The sequence below is a fragment of the Coloeus monedula genome (genome assembly GCF_965178545.1).
Source record: "Coloeus monedula genome assembly, chromosome: 7".
In the NCBI taxonomy this organism is placed as follows: Eukaryota; Metazoa; Chordata; class Aves; order Passeriformes; family Corvidae; genus Coloeus; species Coloeus monedula.
Window position 1 is genome coordinate 7,238,013 of NC_138787.1, and position 17,530 is coordinate 7,255,542.

General features: G+C 38.4%; 1 protein-coding gene across 1 annotated transcript in view; it reads left to right on the forward strand.

Annotated features, from left to right (window-relative positions):
• The window catches only part of ITGAV (integrin subunit alpha V), a 46,070-nt gene that overhangs the window by 17,274 nt on the left and 11,266 nt on the right, over positions 1-17,530 (forward strand). The window contains exons 5-22 of the mRNA XM_082285147.1: positions 1,062-1,123; positions 2,654-2,699; positions 4,225-4,350; positions 5,054-5,098; positions 5,267-5,310; positions 5,408-5,464; positions 5,865-5,917; positions 6,312-6,514; positions 8,628-8,819; positions 8,932-8,977; positions 9,545-9,646; positions 10,361-10,419; positions 11,414-11,568; positions 12,936-13,073; positions 13,595-13,662; positions 14,799-14,946; positions 15,298-15,390; positions 16,402-16,481. Of these exons, the coding sequence (XP_082141273.1) occupies positions 1,062-1,123; positions 2,654-2,699; positions 4,225-4,350; positions 5,054-5,098; positions 5,267-5,310; positions 5,408-5,464; positions 5,865-5,917; positions 6,312-6,514; positions 8,628-8,819; positions 8,932-8,977; positions 9,545-9,646; positions 10,361-10,419; positions 11,414-11,568; positions 12,936-13,073; positions 13,595-13,662; positions 14,799-14,946; positions 15,298-15,390; positions 16,402-16,481 (1,717 nt within the window). The remainder of the gene's footprint in view (positions 1-1,061; positions 1,124-2,653; positions 2,700-4,224; positions 4,351-5,053; positions 5,099-5,266; positions 5,311-5,407; positions 5,465-5,864; positions 5,918-6,311; positions 6,515-8,627; positions 8,820-8,931; positions 8,978-9,544; positions 9,647-10,360; positions 10,420-11,413; positions 11,569-12,935; positions 13,074-13,594; positions 13,663-14,798; positions 14,947-15,297; positions 15,391-16,401; positions 16,482-17,530) is intronic.

Consider the following 17,530-nt stretch of genomic DNA (forward strand, 5'->3'; position numbering starts at 1 on the left):
CAATGCAGACCTTGTTTTCTCTGCTGTAGGCCAGAGGAAAATCTTAGGTCCAAGTATCACTGGACTTGAGGACTTTTGTTGTTGAAGGGACCAATTTTGCTTGAGTAATCACTCAAGCAAAATTATGTAGCAAGTGCTTTTTCAAAGACCAGCTCTAGAATTTTTATGAATCTCAAGTGTTTTATTGTTATTTAAAGTGCAAGCTCATTTTAGAAGAAAAGGCTTTGCAAAAATAAGTTCTGATCTCCCTGTGCATGTACATGTGTAGTGATGCATTGTTTAAATTATATTAACTGTTGAACATTTGGAGTCTTATTTTCCAAATGCTTTGTGTTAATTTCCTCTAGTTGGGCTGATAGATTATTCAGAGGTTTATAACCTAAAACTTTAATGTTGAAGCTAGGATTGACTTTTTATTTGCTGAAAATCATTTGTGAACAGCAGGAATAAAATATGTCCAGTGTGGTCCAGCATAACAAGAAGTTAATAAGTAAATATTAAACTAAATCATGCTAATTAAGTAGTCACTTTCAGCTAAGGAGGCCTCAGCATTTCTACTCTGAAGCTGTATGATCCTAAAATTGATTGAGCCATAACAATTCTTGCTGGGATGAGTCTCAGTATGGAAGTATTTTTTTCAGCCAGATATGCTCTTTTTATGTTAAGCCAATTCAGCTTTCTATTCCATACCAAAACAAAAACTTATTCCCTCTTTTCCAGATACATTATTTCCTGAACAGAAATTGCAAATATATTTTCCCCAAGACTTTTGAAGATTAAATACAAAGGAATACGGCGTTGCTGTTTGCTTTGACTGTGCTAGGCTAGAACACGTGCTAATGTTACATGTCTATTAGGCCAGCCCTAAAGTTGTTACAACATTTGGTTGTGAGGTGTTGATAAAGAGAAAATACTGATTAAGGAGAAAAGTATTCCAAGGTTCCAGTTTAGCAGTGCATTCAAGAGCATCCACAGAGTCAACTGATCAAGTACTGATAAGACTTTATTTACTTATTTTTCTCCTCTTTTTTTTTTTTTTTTATCCTTTTTTTCTTTGGTAGCAACTATCGATGCAGATGGACAGGGATTTTGTCAAGGTGGATTTAGCATTGACTTTACAAAGGTATGTGATTTTTTTGTCATTTCCTATGGGTCAGCAGACAGCTGCGAGTTCACAAATGCTCCTGATACAGACCACTTAGAAGCACAGCTATTATGAAACTAAATGTTACTGTTCCTGGGGGGGGGAGAGCAAACCCACAAACAAACAAAATTTATAAATAAACCAAAAAATAACTTGAAACCACTCAAAGAGCTGTTATAAACCTGTTTCTCCCTATCTCTTCACAGCAGCACACTTTCACCTCTTGTAGGAACCACATCCTGAACAAATAATCTGCTTTCCCAGCTTCCTGCCATACCCCTCTGCTGCAGCTGGTCCTCAAGTGAAATCAGCTGTAATAGTCAGGATTTTTGAGACATGGGATTGGTGCATAGCTAGTGTTACTTCTTGAGGAATAATAACTCAGGGAACTGGTAAACAATGTGCTTGTGAATCGTGTTTGGTTTTCTCATCAGCTAGCAGAAGTACAGGGGTTTTTTGCCGTCTTATGTTTCTTCTACTTTTGTGTTCTCCTTGCCTGTTCTAGTTCTTTTTCTTCTTTAAATTCACAGTTACTTTTGAAATCCAAGCACAACAGAACTGTGCACAGATCTGAGAATGTACTATAGTGTTTTATATTGTACAGTGAAATTGCTGAGCAGAGTCAGGACATGTTAAGACCACGCAAGCCCTACTTGCAATGTGGCACTTTTTTTGGGTTCCTCACATCTCAGGATGAGGTCATATCCTGTCACTCTTTGCCCAAGGCCACTCTTGGTTTTCCTCCAGAGGAAACTGCCAAGTGCAGGATAGGACTGTGAATGTTTGGGTTATTTTGCACACACCCTCAGGGTCACTGTGCAGACTCCAGGCCCTGTTAAAACCAACTTCAGGCTCTAATCCAAAACTTTAGAGTGGGCAAGCCAGGGTGTATCTCCAAATGTCTGACCTAGATTTTTCTGAGTGGTGAATATATGAGTTTTTAGGATTAAAACCTGAATAAGTGGCTTAATTATGCAGCAAAGCCTATGGCCTAATTCAATGCTTACAGAGCAAATTCCCAACCCTGGGACAGCTAATGTGGTTAAAGTTTCATAAAATGGTTTGTGAATTGCAGTTGTGCCAAGAAATATGGAGTGGGAGAATTACATCACAGTTATTCTGAATTAAGCTTTTCTAAAGCAGAAGATTACATTAGTTTTGTGTACTGACCTAAAAACATGATGTAACAGTCTTTAAGTTTTCTCCCAACTGTATTCCTGTTGCCATACATTTATGTAGGAAGAAGGGTCTGTTACAATAAAAACAGAATTCTGCCTAGAATTTTAAATGGGCAAAATAGTCACTGAAGACCATTGGTTAGTATTTTACAAGATGCAATTCTAATTAATTGCTCCTTCAAAAAGGAAAATGTATGGTGGTCAGTGGAGCTGCAGTGATGTAAACAATGAAGATTTCTTCCCATAAACATAGGACATATTGTCTGGATTTAGATGTGCTTCATGTGTTTTTAATTTTTCTTTCTGTCTTCCTTTTTTTTCCCCTTCCAAGGGAGACAGGGTGCTGCTTGGAGGACCTGGAAGTTTTTACTGGCAAGGTGAGATATATCATTTAAGTCACAGAGAAGCTGGATTTTATGATTTTTCTCTTTATCCTCTTAGTCATTTTTATCCACACTCTTCCAACTGCTGTCAGAGTCTTTGTCAGTAAGAAAACGGAAAGAAATGTTCCTTTGTCCTCAAGAATATCTCCTGAATAATCAAGGCAACCACAGATAAAGGTTGAAGTAATAATAGTATAAATGTCCTTTGTATTTTAAATAATTCCATGATCATTTTAAAGGCATTTTCCCTGGAATGTGGCATTTGTTTTCATCAGCGGGCTACGTTTCCTTTAGGATCTTTTGTTTCACAATCTACATGTTGTATAATTTGACACACGTACAAAGTGTGCATTTTCAGTGAGAAATATCCCCTCTAGAGAGAATTCCGTAATTTTCCTCTGACGACAAAGATGTTTTGCATTTGTATTGATTGGTTTGTGCCGTGGGGCACATTTTACCTCTGCCTGGCATTACCTGTATGCTTTGCTCCTGTGGGATTCAGTTGGTGTTTGTTTGCAGGATTATTCAGCCTTTACCTGCAGCTCTCTGTTCAAAGGGAGGTGCTGCTGTAACCAGGACACAGCTGCCAAACTCTGCTGCCTGGATTTTAATGTAACTACCAACATTTATTAATAGATTTTCTGCATCACGCCAGCCTACGTGTAGGTGCAGCAGCACAGTAGGCTTGTTCCAGTCCTGTTTTAAATTACGAACAGAATGGAATGATTGAAGCTCAGCTGCAGATACAATATCATATAAATTAGGTTCCTGTATTCATTTTATTGCTTTTTGGCAAAAGTGACACTTCATCTGCCAAAACAACCTTATCCTCTTCTACTACTACCAAAAAAGCCCACTTGGCTCTGATTAGAAGACAGTAGTATACTTCTAAAAGCTAGATTTTTCATCCTAAACTGTTATTCCACATCCTGAGATGCTGGAGGAGGAGTTTTCCCTACACTTCATATATGTATGAATATGTATGTGAAGTAAGTGCTATTCTGAATGGGGTTTTTTGGTGATTCAAGTTTTCATTTTAACTCCCAAGAAAATAATGTAATGGAGTCACCACCTAGCGGCTGATGAAGTCAGAATGGAGAATGTGGCAATACACTGTGCTCATTTCAATTGTGTTCATTTTATTGGCTTCTTGTCTGCCAAAACAGGCTCTTGTGTTGTGGTATTTGGGCAACGAGAGTCCAAAGGGCTCAGTTCTGCACAACCATAAGCATATGATTACTCAGCACTGCCTTTTAAGTCTTGCATTAATGTAGGATTTGGCTCTATTTTCACTGAGAACTCTTTGTGTGCCTTTGATTCAATATGTGCCCACATTTTTGCTGAAGTGGAATCTGTATTTTCACTTGTGTCCTTCCTGGTGCAGCTGCAGTTGGCTCCTTTCCGGTCGGTGTTGTGGAAGAGCCACTGCTTTCAAGGGCAGCATTCTGTAAATGAGCCACTTTGGTGAATGAGTTCACATGTTCTGTTTGTGGTTTTAAGTTGTTTTCTCTCTCTTTAGGCCAGCTCATTTCTGATCGAGTGACCGAGATCGTGGCTAAGTACGACTCCAAAGTCTACAGTACAAAGTATGATGGCCAGTTAGCAACCAGACCTGCCAGTGCTGCTTTCGATGACAGCTACTTGGGTATGTGGTGGGAAATGAGAATCCTCTACCTGGAAAACTCCCTGGCACTATTGATACTTATGTCTAAATCACACAACTATTAATTCAGCATTTAACAGATAACAAGAGAGTGGCATACCTGAAAATGCAGTAATTAATGTATGATGGAATTGTAGTTACTTTGCCATAGGCTTGACTTAAAAAGTACCTGATGACAAAATAAATGGAAGTGTTTCCATGATTTTTGTGCTCTGTGATTCAGGCTGAATATGGGAATGGCAAAGGTATGGTTTTTATATGAGAGGTTAGTCACATAGGTGGTTGTTGTTTATTTTGTTTGTTATTTCAAAGCAGCTGTTTCTGAATAACCTACCGAAACAAAATAAAAATGTTAAAGAATTATGTTTTGAAATAAAAACAATGAAGAGTGGGAAATAATCATTTTGCTTCATCTAACCAGGCTCAGGAGAAAAGCAAGGATATACCAGGACAATTCCCAGGATGATAATTTAAAAATTTTCATCTTCTAATCTCAAATTCCTGGATACTGATGAATTACAGTCACTCATGGAGCTCTTGACAGTCTAAGCTGCTTCGAGGCAATATTTATACCAGTGCATTTTAAGATGAAGAGAGGAGGACTGTGCACAGAGATACCCATAAAAAGTGTAAAGAGAGATGAAAGGTTTAATAAGGTTTTGAAAGCCTCATCTTGTCTCTGCAGGTTATTCAGTGGCCGTTGGAGACTTCAATGGTGATGGCATCGAAGGTAAGCCCTTGCTTCAGTAATAAAGTCATGTTAATAGGCTGGGTAGGTCTTTCAAATCAATTGTACAGTGCACAAGGAAATGTATCAAGTGCTAGGAGTGAGCTGCTTCAGCAAAGTCACTGTGCTTTGGGACCTGACTTCTTATCTGTGTCTTGCTTTATGTTTCAGACTTTGTATCAGGAGTCCCACGAGCAGCAAGAACTCTGGGCATGGTAAAAAATTTGAAGCATTTGAAGCATATTTATTTACAATAAATAAAAAAAGGTGGCTATTGCTGGTATGCTGTAATGTGTATTTCTTCATGTGCAGGTGTCCATTTACAATGGGAAAAACATGTCTTCCATGTACAACTTCACCGGAGAGCAGGTGCGTGGCTTTGCTGAGTGTGATGGGTGACCAGGAGGCCCTTCCTATGTTGTGTCAGTATTTGGGATACTAGATAATATAATAGTCTCTATGTTACTGGCTTGATTGGCAAAGCAAAATTTCGTAAAGTCTGAAGGAATTCTAGTCTTATTTCAATAAAGGAAATGGTCTCTATTTTGAGAACTGGGAAAGAGACTGGATCATGAAAGGGGACATGGGAAAAGTAACTGATGGGTTTTCTCTCTAACAGAGTAAGGAAGAGAAACAAAAATGTAAGGAACAAAAAAATTTGTGGCATATATTATCATCTCCCTGATGTATTTTGTGTACAGATTGGTGTAAACTTGTTTATGTTTGTATCAGTGCAATTCACAGGTTTGGTTTGAATTTTGTTTTCCAGATGGCTGCCTATTTTGGGTATTCAGTGGCTGCCACAGATATTGATGGGGACAAGTAAGTGTTCTCTTCTCCCTCTTCTCACCAATGCCACCCAAACTGTTTCTGGAAAGAAAAAGATTAGCTTTTATTAAAAGGTCTTTCCCACAGTCTAGATTTCTGCCTTCATTGCTGGCTTAACGACTGTCTTGCTAACACTCCACATTTGTTTTAACATTTTAAAATTTGTTTTTGTATTTATCTGCATAAATACACCTGTATATTCACATGCTTTAAGTCCATTACATTTTGGTATATTTGTGCTTACTTTGTCAATAAATATTTGCCTTCGGTTGAATTTAAAGATAGTTAACTTTCATCTGAGTGTTGACTTCAGTGCTGAGTTAACGGGCGCTGAAGAGAATGAATTTTCATTCGGCTACTGAAGAAGCTCTGTCCTTCTTTGGTCCAGTTACACAGATCTGTTTATTGGAGCCCCTCTTTTTATGGATCGAAGTTCAGATGGGAAGCTTCAGGAGGTTGGCCAGGTATCCATCTGCCTTCAGCGAGCCTCCGGAGGGTTTCAGATGGCAAAGCTGAATGGTTTTGAGATCTTTGCGAGATTTGGCAGCTCTATCGCACCCCTGGGGGATCTGGATCAGGACGGCTTCAACGGTAGGGTAATGTTTCTTGATCAGGATCTCCTGATTGTAGGGGAAACCCAGCCAGCACAGTGAATGTGGATTCTGCACACAAACACTCGGTGCTGTAGCCGTGACTGAGTGTGGGACACTGAGGTCTAGACTCCCTTCGATGCTTGTATGCTACTCCCAGGAATGCTAACAGGAGTTCCATGGATGCATCGAGCAGAGACTATACCATTGAAACGACAGCATGGACTGCTTTAGCTCTTACAATGACCACTTGGTTGCTTTCTAAGTCATGGCCACAATAGAAACTTCAGTAAAGTACCTGATTCTTCACTGGGACCTGTTAGGACATCTGCAATATAATTTTCCTCTTTCCATTGTTTAAAGATTATTTTCCTCTCTAGAAACAAAATGATGACAGAAAAGAAGGTTTTATTTCATCTTGCTGGTTAAAAATGTTCATATAAAAAAGATTTTCCTGAGAAAAGTGTAGATTTTTTTTATTATTATTATTCAAAATGGAAGAGTTTGGTGGAAATACTGCATAGCAGCTACAGCCAGATGTTCCAAGAGCTGAGTGTCTTGAGTGAGTAATTGGAAGAGAAGTTTGAGTCTGACACAGCTGGAGCTGAGGACTCTCAAACCCCTTGCCCAAGCTTCTTGTTACTTTCTGATAGGAATGAAGAGGAATGAAGCAGGCAAGAATCATGTAGTGATGGGATGGAGACTTACAGGAATCCTAGGGAGAATACTTTGTTCTGCTTGTCATACTCCAGTGTTGCCTAAGGAGGAGTGGGAGTTTGAGTTCCACCAAAAATGCTCATTTTTTCCATTCTGCTTGCAAGCTAAGTATTTTCTGTAAGATCAAAAATTACAATAGGTGGTTACTTCAAATTCTCAGGTAGCTCTAATTTATTTTTGATGAAGTCATAAAGTCATAGTGTAGTTGGAATTGGAGGGGACCTTTTTAGTTGCTAACAGGATGTACAATCAGTGTGAAGATGTGATATCACTGCAACTATTTACAGAAGACATTGGACAGCTGATAGCCAAATCTCTAGTCACCTGAAGAAATCATCCCAAAAATGTTTTGATTCCACCATACTTACATCTGAGATACACTGTAGGCAAGAAAGTCATAGCAAAAGCTGCCTCCTTTTAATTGCTTTGCTGTTATTTAGTCTGGTTTGGGTTATATTGCTCTGCCTCATTTTGGGAGTGTTAATTAAAATACTTTCCATCACAGTATGGTGCAAGATAGGAATTTTTACTGTCTTCATGAAGTTTGTAAATAGGAGTCAAAAATACAAACCAGTAAACTTTTGAGTCCTTATTCTTTTCATCAAGCTTTCTCAAATTTCAGAAAAGAGGAAGGAGAAATGTAATTATTCCAAGTAGTGTTTCATGTTTGGTCCCTGCACTGACTGTGGAAAAGTTGAAATTAGACCATATGTACACTTCTAGAGCTGTCCTTACAGATAGTCTAATTAGCATTTCATTTATTACCATTTATTAATAATTAACAGTGAATACTTTTAAATTTATTAAGCTTTAAGAGAAAGAATAACTGCACTAACTGGAAGTTCTCCATAAAGCATGCTGCCAAGCCATGACTGGGATAGATTGGAATTTAATATTTACCATTGGTTTAGGATGATTTAAATTTTCCATAATTATTAACATGTCCCACCCTTTGGAGGAATATGAGCATGTAAATGAAATGGGAAGAGTCCCACTTAGTTTTGTGGTTTGGTGCCAATAGTAACTAACTCTGGTTGTTTTAATAATCTCAAAAGCATCCCAAATCCATATGATTTTACTGCAAGTCAGTCACTAAAGTGCAGAAGTGTTTGTAGAACTATTTCTTTCCTTCCTCTCCCCGTAAAAGTCTGTGACATGTTCTTGTTAAACATCTAATACTTCCTAGAAAAAACAGCATCCAATAATAACAAAAAAAAAGGAACAAACAAAAAGAGCAATAAAAAACCAAATGTTTATGAGCATTTTAAAAGCTGGTTGCATTTCCTCCCTTCTGACACACATTGAAACTGTAATATCAGAAATTACTGATTGATGTAAGCACAGATATGTTCTAGTTTGTGTCTGGAGATGTTTATGATTCTTCTTTTGGTTTTCAGATATTGCAGTTGCTGCGCCATATGGTGGAGAGGACAAGAGAGGACTTGTGTATATCTACAATGGAGGAGCAAGTGGTTTGAATACCGTCCCATCCCAGATCCTGGAAGGGCAGTGGGCTGCTCGCACTATGCCCCCCAGCTTTGGGTACTCACTGAAAGGAGCCACAGATGTGGACAAAAATGGATATCCAGGTCCTCTGCTCGAAAGGGCACTTTACAATAACTTAATAGCAGTCCCACCTCTGAGGAACAGCATATTTTAAAAAGCAAATTGTAATGTGTAATATGTCTCATTTCTTCCTAGACTTGATTGTTGGAGCCTTTGGTGTTGACACAGCTGTTCTGTACAGGTAAGGGTTCCTCTGTGCTTGTACCTGAGTGAAAGCTCGGTGGAGTTCTGGAGCTACAAAAGAAAGCAGGATCAGGGAAGTCTGAAAATCTGCCACTTCACCTTCCAAACCTCTGGAGGTGAAAAACCACTATACTGCTTTTTTCACTGAGTAAACCTATCTGCTGTCTAAAATGCATCTTAATAATATGTAGTTAGGAGAAAACATAAATAAGCTCTCTTCAAGGCTTTCTGAGTGACAGCTTTCTAGATACTGACACAACAGCTGCCAGCTATTACAGTGCAATCCCCATAGTCTCATCCCAACTTGCTCATTTGGAGAGAATATATTGTCTGTGCTATAAGTAGAGAAGACTTCCTCTTTACACAGTTGTCCATGTTTTGGCTGATGGAAATGAAAGGGCACAGAAAAGCTTCCCACTTTTCCCTCATCTAGTCAATGGTTATTTGTTTTTCTTGTGGTTTCACTAAATATTATGTGTTTTTGTATATTGCACAATTTGATGCGGGGGGGGGGCATTGTCTAACATGGTGTTGAGTGCTCTTCAAGAAGATGTTTTCTTTGCAGGGCTAGACCAGTTATTAGAGTAAATGCTGCCCTGGAAGTTAATCCAACCATTCTAAACCCAGAAAACAAAGCATGTTCACTGGGAGATGTAAAAGTTTCTTGGTAAGCAGTGTATCTATGTTTTCCTTTGAGAGGAGGGACTTCTTAGGTTTTAATTTTGTAAGCTTCCAATTTTGAAAGATCTCAGAAATTCTAGTCAGTTAATTGAAAAAAAAGAAAATCAAGCACAGATTTTTCTGAAAGAACGAACAACACAAAATAAGAACTCTCTGACAGCAGCTGGAGGACCAGCGTTGTCTTTAGCAGATGCCAGCCTGACTCCCAAAACCTGCAGAGACTGCCAGTTGTCCCTGTTGAGCAGAGTAAGGTCTTCCCCAAGATGTCAACACATCAGAGAGCATTTGCCGTGTTTTTACCCACTAACTTACGTACTTGGGCAATGATCTGCTCTGTAAACTGGTTTTGCTTCTGGTTCCTGGGCTGTTATCCAAACCTACTTTCCCTTCCTAGTGCTAACTTTCTTTTTAGGGTCAGTAGGATACATTTAAATATAAGACCCTTTTGATGACAGGAATGAACATTCCGGTCCAAAGGTGTTTATCCCTCCATGAATCAAGACTCCAAAGCTTTGCATTGCCTGCAATTCTTTGTACTTATTAATAGGTTATAGTTTCTCTTTCAACATTAGAAAATAGCTCTTGGGAGTGAGCTAGAATCTCAACAAGACGATGCATCTGAACAGAAATAAACAGGAATTTTAGAAGAAAATGAGAGAAAAAGTGTGTGAAATCCATTTTTTTTTTCCTTCTCAAACAGCTTCAAAGTAAAGTTCTGCTTAAAAGCGGATGGCAAAGGAAAGCTCCCGAACTCACTCAGTAAGTTCTGCTCATTTAAAAATTGGAGGTCTTGTTGTGTTGTTTGCAGACATGAGCACTGGTCATTGTTATTTTTATGATTGAAACAGCTGGGTGCCCTTTGCAGTGCACTGCTGCCACTTGGGTGGCCATATACATCTATGTGACTCTTCAGCAGGTTTTATTGGCTGTAGTAGTGTAGAAGTCAGTGACATTTGACCATACCTGAGTCAATCATGTGGTTAACTAGTCTTGGAAAGCCCTTTGTATTTTACGGAATTTAGAGTAACTCTCATTGAGGGGAGTTTTAGACAAGAATATTCACACATGTGCATTGTTGGGTCTGGGAGATACAGACGAGCCATGAGGGACTTGTCACATCCTGTTGAGGTAATGACTTTCTGATTGATATCACTGAATTTTTTTTATTAGATTCTCAGATCAGAATCAGAAAAAGTTTGTTTCAAACAGGTTTTTAAGTTGTCTCCAAGAGATTTTGTAGTGTGGCGAGCAGCCCGCTGCAATCAGGTTTTGTCTACTGATTGCAAAATCTTTTCCTTATTTTCTGTGGCATATGCAGAGGTAGTGTGATCTGGGAAGGCTCATATTTACATACTATAAGTTTTGTTATCTATATCAAATAATTCAAGTAATTAGATTAGCAATAGTGTTTAAAAATACAAGTATTACATGCAAGATTGGTTTACAATTTTCTAGGGCAAATAATTCTAACTTTAGTTCTTGCAGTTCTACAGCAATTATAATCATAAATGTATCTGTGTTCTTACATATTTCCAGTGTTTAAGGAAAAAGCAGAGTCTAATTTAGGACAGCGATAGTACTTGAGAACTAATGTAGTTTCCATTTTACATGGAAAGAATTGGAAGTTTTAAGAGTGGCAAGCACTAGGTTTTCATTGTAGTTGAAATTAGTGTTCAGGTCCATTTCTGGGGGCAGTCTGCACTGTGTTTGATGGAATGAAATATCACCAACCCAAACCCTTTGGCTTGGCCAGATTTCCAGGTGGAGCTGCTGTTGGATAAACTGAAGCAGAAAGGAGCTATAAGGAGAGCTCTCTTTCTCCACAGCAAACAGCCCAGCCACTCTAAGAACATGACAATTACAAAGGGGGGCAAAATGAACTGTGAGGAACTTGATGCCTTCTTGAGGGTAAGTAAACATTTATGTTTTAGCCAAATAATTTTTGCTGCATTATCTGTTACAAGATCGTTGTGTTAGGTGTTAAAAAAAAAGAAAAAAATGCTAGAGAAACTTCTTGCTCAGTGGATAGACCTGAAATTACTAAAACCGTATGTCTGTCCCAAATTATTGCTGCTGTCACAGGATGAACGATGAATCTTATTGTGGCTAAGGTCCTGGTCCCTAAATGGATTGGAAATTGAATTCAGAACTTTGTTCTGGGCTTTTTGGACAAGTCATCCAGGCACCAAATTAGTTATAATTTCCAAGGAACATGAAAGTCAATAAGCAGAGGTTGTCCCATCTACTTTGGAGGTTAAAAACTGAAGAAAAATGCAGACCTGCAACTGACAAGCCAAGATAAGCAAATGGCAGAGGAGATAGAGAAGGTTGAAATACTAAGTTTGCTTTTTCTCAGTCTTTCTGTTTTCATCCCCACAAATGTGAACAGATGCTAACACAATAAAAAAGTATAACTCAGCAGAAGAAACAGCTCAGATTTATCTCACTGAGTACTTATAAATCAAACATATACAATACTTCCTTCCCTCTAAAAAAACCCAAATAAAAATGCTAGTAATCATTAAAGATTCATGGAGGGTAGGTAATACTTTCTTTGACCTGACTTTTGTGAGTGGGATGTATACGGAATTAGACATCTTGGATCTCAGGGTTAATAAAGATTTAGCACATTTCCACCTGACCTTTTCATAAAGTAACGATGCATGACCTATTTGAAATTATCATAAATGGGATGCAAAACCAGTTTAAAACTATAGATAATCAATAAGTTTCTGCCCATAGAAGATATGTTCTGAAATAAGATCCTGAAATGAAGATCTGTTCTGGAGTCAGTAATTTTCATTACTCTTAGAAGCAAACCAGAGTTTTCACTGATTGAATCTGTGGCTAATGTAAAGCTAAGACACGGTTGGTAAGTTCTCTGAAAGGTAGGATCAACATTTGATGAACACAATGATTTTAAATGAACAACATGAAAGTCAGCTACTCCCAAGTGCCAAGTAATTTTAGGGAGGAAAAATTCTAAGTCCAAAGATGAGTATCCATGAGGGATCTTAGAAGCAGACTGAGGTTTGTCTGGCAGGAAAGAGCAGAGTTGTGGAGCCCTTAGGCTCCTTGATACTGGATTTCCATGACTTATTATTTCTGTATGCTCTGGTTTTCCATTTGCTAAACAGGCATGTTACTGCTAAAATTGTGCAGGTTTTCTGAGAAGAGATTTTCTACTTTGAAACAAGCTCAGAAGTTTTAATGTTATTTTGGCCTCTCCATTCCTACTACGTTTTAATTGTGATTCAAATCTTTGGCTTCCTCAGGATGAATCTGAGTTCAGAGACAAGCTAACTCCCATTACTATTTTTATGGAATATCGTCTGGATTACAGAACGGCTGCAGATGCAACAGGATTGCACCCTATCCTCAACCAGTTCACTCCTGCTAACATGAGCAGACAGGTACACTGCTTACACAGTCTGTGATGAAAACTCAGAACATGCTTAGGTTCATCCTAGGGAGAAAATCAGTTAGAGTAGTACTGGAAGTGTTAGTATTGAAGGCCTGGAGTGTTTCATCCTTTCTCATAATATGCTGCTCTATGTCCATTATGTTTATCCCTGTAGTTCTCTTAAGGTAATAGACATAGTTTTTCTATTTCTGCCCTTTTTACAAATTTTTACACTTGTTTATAAAGAGGATAGTGAAGATGCAACTTAATATGAAGATATTATTCCAAGTATGGAAAGATGGTTAAGGTCTAAGCATTAGTTCTAGAATTGCAGTAGGGCAGGACGAGGCGCAGGGCCCCCCTCATATAAAAACTCATTTGTTCTCTTCTGAGACTAATGACATGAAAACATTTCACAACCTGGTATGTAGAATTTTTTTTATGTGGTGGTTAAACAGTATTATTGAAAATGTGTGTTAGAACAGATGAAGGAATTATGATTACAACAGTATGTGTTTGATTTTTGCATAGGCCCATATTCTTCTGGATTGTGGGGATGATAATATCTGCAAACCAAAGCTGGAGGTGTCAGTAGAAAGGTAAATACATGAGAAAAATACTACAAGGAAAAGCAGTTTTCCTACTTGAATTCTAAAATTCAGTAGCTGGTAATACTTTTGTTTAAGGGATGTGTTGAAATAAGTAGGACTCCTCATTGTATACAATCTAAACTCAGGCTTACATGTTTTAAAGAAAACCTGTTCTCTGCTTTGTAACCTAATGTCTTTAGCATGTAACATCCCACTCCCACCCCAGCCTCCACTATAAGTAGACCATATTTATTTATTTGCTAAGCTGGACATGTATAGTGAGAATAAACCACTGTTAGCTGCCATTGTAGCTCTGTTCTGTTGTTTAATATTAGACAGACACATGAAGATGTGATTTCATCCAGCAAGGGGAGGAGTAGGGCTCTGTTGCCACATCTATGAAAGAAAATTGTTGGTATTGGTAATATCTTTTATCAAACCTGGAAAAAAGAAACAAGTTTTAGGTGGTAATTCTTTTCATGAGTCTGGGTTTTTTGTACTTTGTGTGGCCTAAAGCCACTCTTAGTGTATTATCTCATAATCTGTTTTTTCATACATTATAGCATATGCACATTGCATGTAGTTAGGACACTTCACAAGCACTAATTCATGCAAGTACTTCAGGAATGTTTTACATCAATGCAGGTACCTTGATGTTTGCTTGTAGTTGGTGAAATGAAAATACGTTGTTTGGAAAAATAGTCTCTTTGTGTCTAGAACCAAAGGTATTGCAGAGGTCTTCACTCTATTCTGTAGTTGAGCCTTCCCTTGAGTTTTGTTATAAATATGTGCTTGTACCTCTGCAAAGTGGGCCTGTAATTCAAAATGTGCACAGGGACTTAGCTGTTCATAATTGTTTGCTCCTTGTGAGAAAAAGGTGTTGGTGTTTTTCTGTTTTGTAGTACATTTTACAGGAAAGATTCTTACAAAAGAGCATGTAATGCTTGCTCCATTTGTGATTATAGACATGGGTTTTTCTAAAAGTAGCTTAGAGTTCTCCTGACACTCCTGAAGCAAAGGTACTGCCTCCAAATTTCTCCAATGTCTTTGTGAACTCTCAGATTGTCTTGTTTCTCTAAATTCAGCCACTTCAATGCACTTTAAAACCTGAACACAGAGCTCATTTTTACACTGTTTTCTTGTAGCGATCAGAAGCAGATCTATATTGGTGATGACAATCCCTTGACCCTCATTGTCAATGCTCAGAACCAGGGGGAGGGAGCCTATGAAGCAGAACTCTTTGTTGTTGTTCCACCTCAAGCAGATTTCATCGGAGTTGTTCGTAACAACGAGGTAAAATTCCAACTGCTGTTTTTGAGGAGTCATATTTCAGGTGCTGCTGTGAAAATCTATGGTGGTTTCTATTATTTCAGTCTTAGAGCAAAGCACTGAAAAAGTTACCAGTTTTTTCCAAGTTCCTCTTTTTTATAACCTTGAGAAGAGATCTGTCTTGTATCAAAAACATTTGTCTCCTTGGAGACTTCCATACTCACATTTTATTTCATTTTAGTACTTGACTGTGTTATGGCTGAGAAATTATATTAAAATGAATGCAGCCCATCTAGAACTTCTCTCCAGACTTTCATCCAGGTGTTCAGACATAAAGAATGACATTCCTTAATACTCCTTTCTGGTTTATTGCAGGCTTTAGCCAGACTATCATGTGCTTTTAAAACAGAGAATCAGACTCGCATGGTAGTTTGTGACCTGGGAAATCCCATGAAAGCAGGAACTAAGGTAAGGTTTGGTCCAACAGGTGTCTGGTAGTTCACCCAGGAGGGCAGGTGGAATTTTCCTTAATCACGGTATTGTTTGGGCAGGAAGTTTTCTCACAGGAATTTGAGATTAGCTCTAGCTGACATTTAGCTTGCCCACACGTTTGGTTAGTACAGCAGTAGTTGGTTTCAACTTTTCAGCTAAATTAAAGGCTGAAAGGAGTGTTCATGAGTTTTATGATGCAACTCAAAATGAGTTGTTCATTAAATAGTGGAAATTATGGACTTTGGTCCCACATGAATTTTTTATATTTATCTGATATGTATTTTTTAGGATATAATCAAGAGCTAGCTCATAACACTTCTTTCTCTTAGTTCATCTCTCTTCTGCCTACTTCTGTCTAGTTGAGACCTCTACAGTTCTGCCAAATGTACCTGAAATTGGAAGAATTAAAAAATTATTAGTGGGACCTGGCAGATTTTAAGGTGATATGATATAATAAGTCTTATTTTCTGAGGAAATGAAGCAAAAATCAGTCACAGTTATAACAATTTCATGATGCTTTGCTTCCAAGAGCCATCTTGTAGAGATGAGTAAATGCTAGTTCTGAAGTCTTTTGCAGTCTATCAAGCTGAACTGCACAGATGTTAAAGCAAATATGAATTGACTTAGACCAAACCTTGGGAATTAATTTTGAATTATTGATGTGTTCCCTGCTCTTTAGATTACAATATTTTTTGCAACACCTGGGGAGGCTCAGTTATGTGTAGAAATGGCTGAAGTAAGGGTGGGGAGCATGATGTAACCCTTATTTTGTATTTTGGGGCAGTGATGCCTTGGCTGTAATCTAAGGAGAGGGCAGTACATTTCCAGCCTGGATGAGCTGGACAAGTTTGATTTGCCAGTTCTGTGTGTGTGTACTCTCACGACCACAAGTCTCAAGCAATTTCGTTGTCTAAGAGCATTAGGAAGCTTTTATTGTGTGTTTTATTTCATTGTGCTTCCACTGAACCACAGTGATTTTTCCCCCAGCTCTTAGCTGGCCTGCGTTTCAGCGTGCACCAGCAGTCTGAGATGGACACTTCTGTCAAGTTTGACTTGCAAATCCGAAGGTATGGAAATCTCTGAGTATGTACCTCACCTGGGAGAAGACACACACAGTAAATATACTGCAAACTACACAGTATCACTCTGGCCTAATTCTCTTGTCTCTGCCTCATAATGGCTTGAAAAATAAACATGTTGAATTAGGTTTCCTAAAATACAGGAAAAAATGTAAGAGTATTTGTATGTGCACATTATTGTGCTCTGCTGACACTTGTAGTGCCACAGAATGACTTTGAGTTTATAGCCCTCTTTTAAAACTAATGTTTGAACTCTGAATTCCTTCTGATGTAAAGCCAGAATTTTATGTATTTAGAGTATGAGAGTCGTTTAGGGCAGGCAATGCATGGGGTGGTCTGAGGAGAGGCAACATGCAGTGAACCATCACAAAAGCCAGCGTAAAAGAGCCTGAAAATTAAATGGAACAAAACAGTAGCATTCCTGTTATTATTGGATGAGCACAGCACTGTCATATAAATCTGATATATAAATCTGAATTTATAACTTCTGGAGGTGTTTAAGGTTTGGAGATGTGATCATTAGGAGTATCTTTACCCAATGCAGTTTTATGTTGCCTTTAATGGACAGTACAAATACAGCTGTTTGGTTTTTTCCCCATGGTGGACCAAAAGTGCTTTTTTTATTCCATTTAAAGGGCTTTCTTTTTCTTAATGGAGTGAATAAATTAATCTCATCCACATATGCATTTTTCATCTTCAGGAGTTAGGAAAGTTTAAAGCTGCCATTCTATTTTAATGATAGAGTGGTTTGCCATACCGATCAAAGGCCTTGGCACATTAAATATCTCTTTGCTCTCCCATTGCTGTCTGTTCAGTTTTCCCCCTTCTCCATCAGCTAGTAAGGTGTGCCAATGGCACATGACTCCTGTTCTTTGCAGGAAGTGATCTGCTCTGGGGTGTCTGTCGTCTTCCTTAGGCTACCAGCAGTCACCTGCTACTGCCACCGGGTCTGAAACAGTCAGTGAGGTTGCTCAAGTCATGCTTCTCTCCTGAGGGAAGAGAAGGGAAGTTCCTGTAGTGTTTTAGGCTTTTTATGG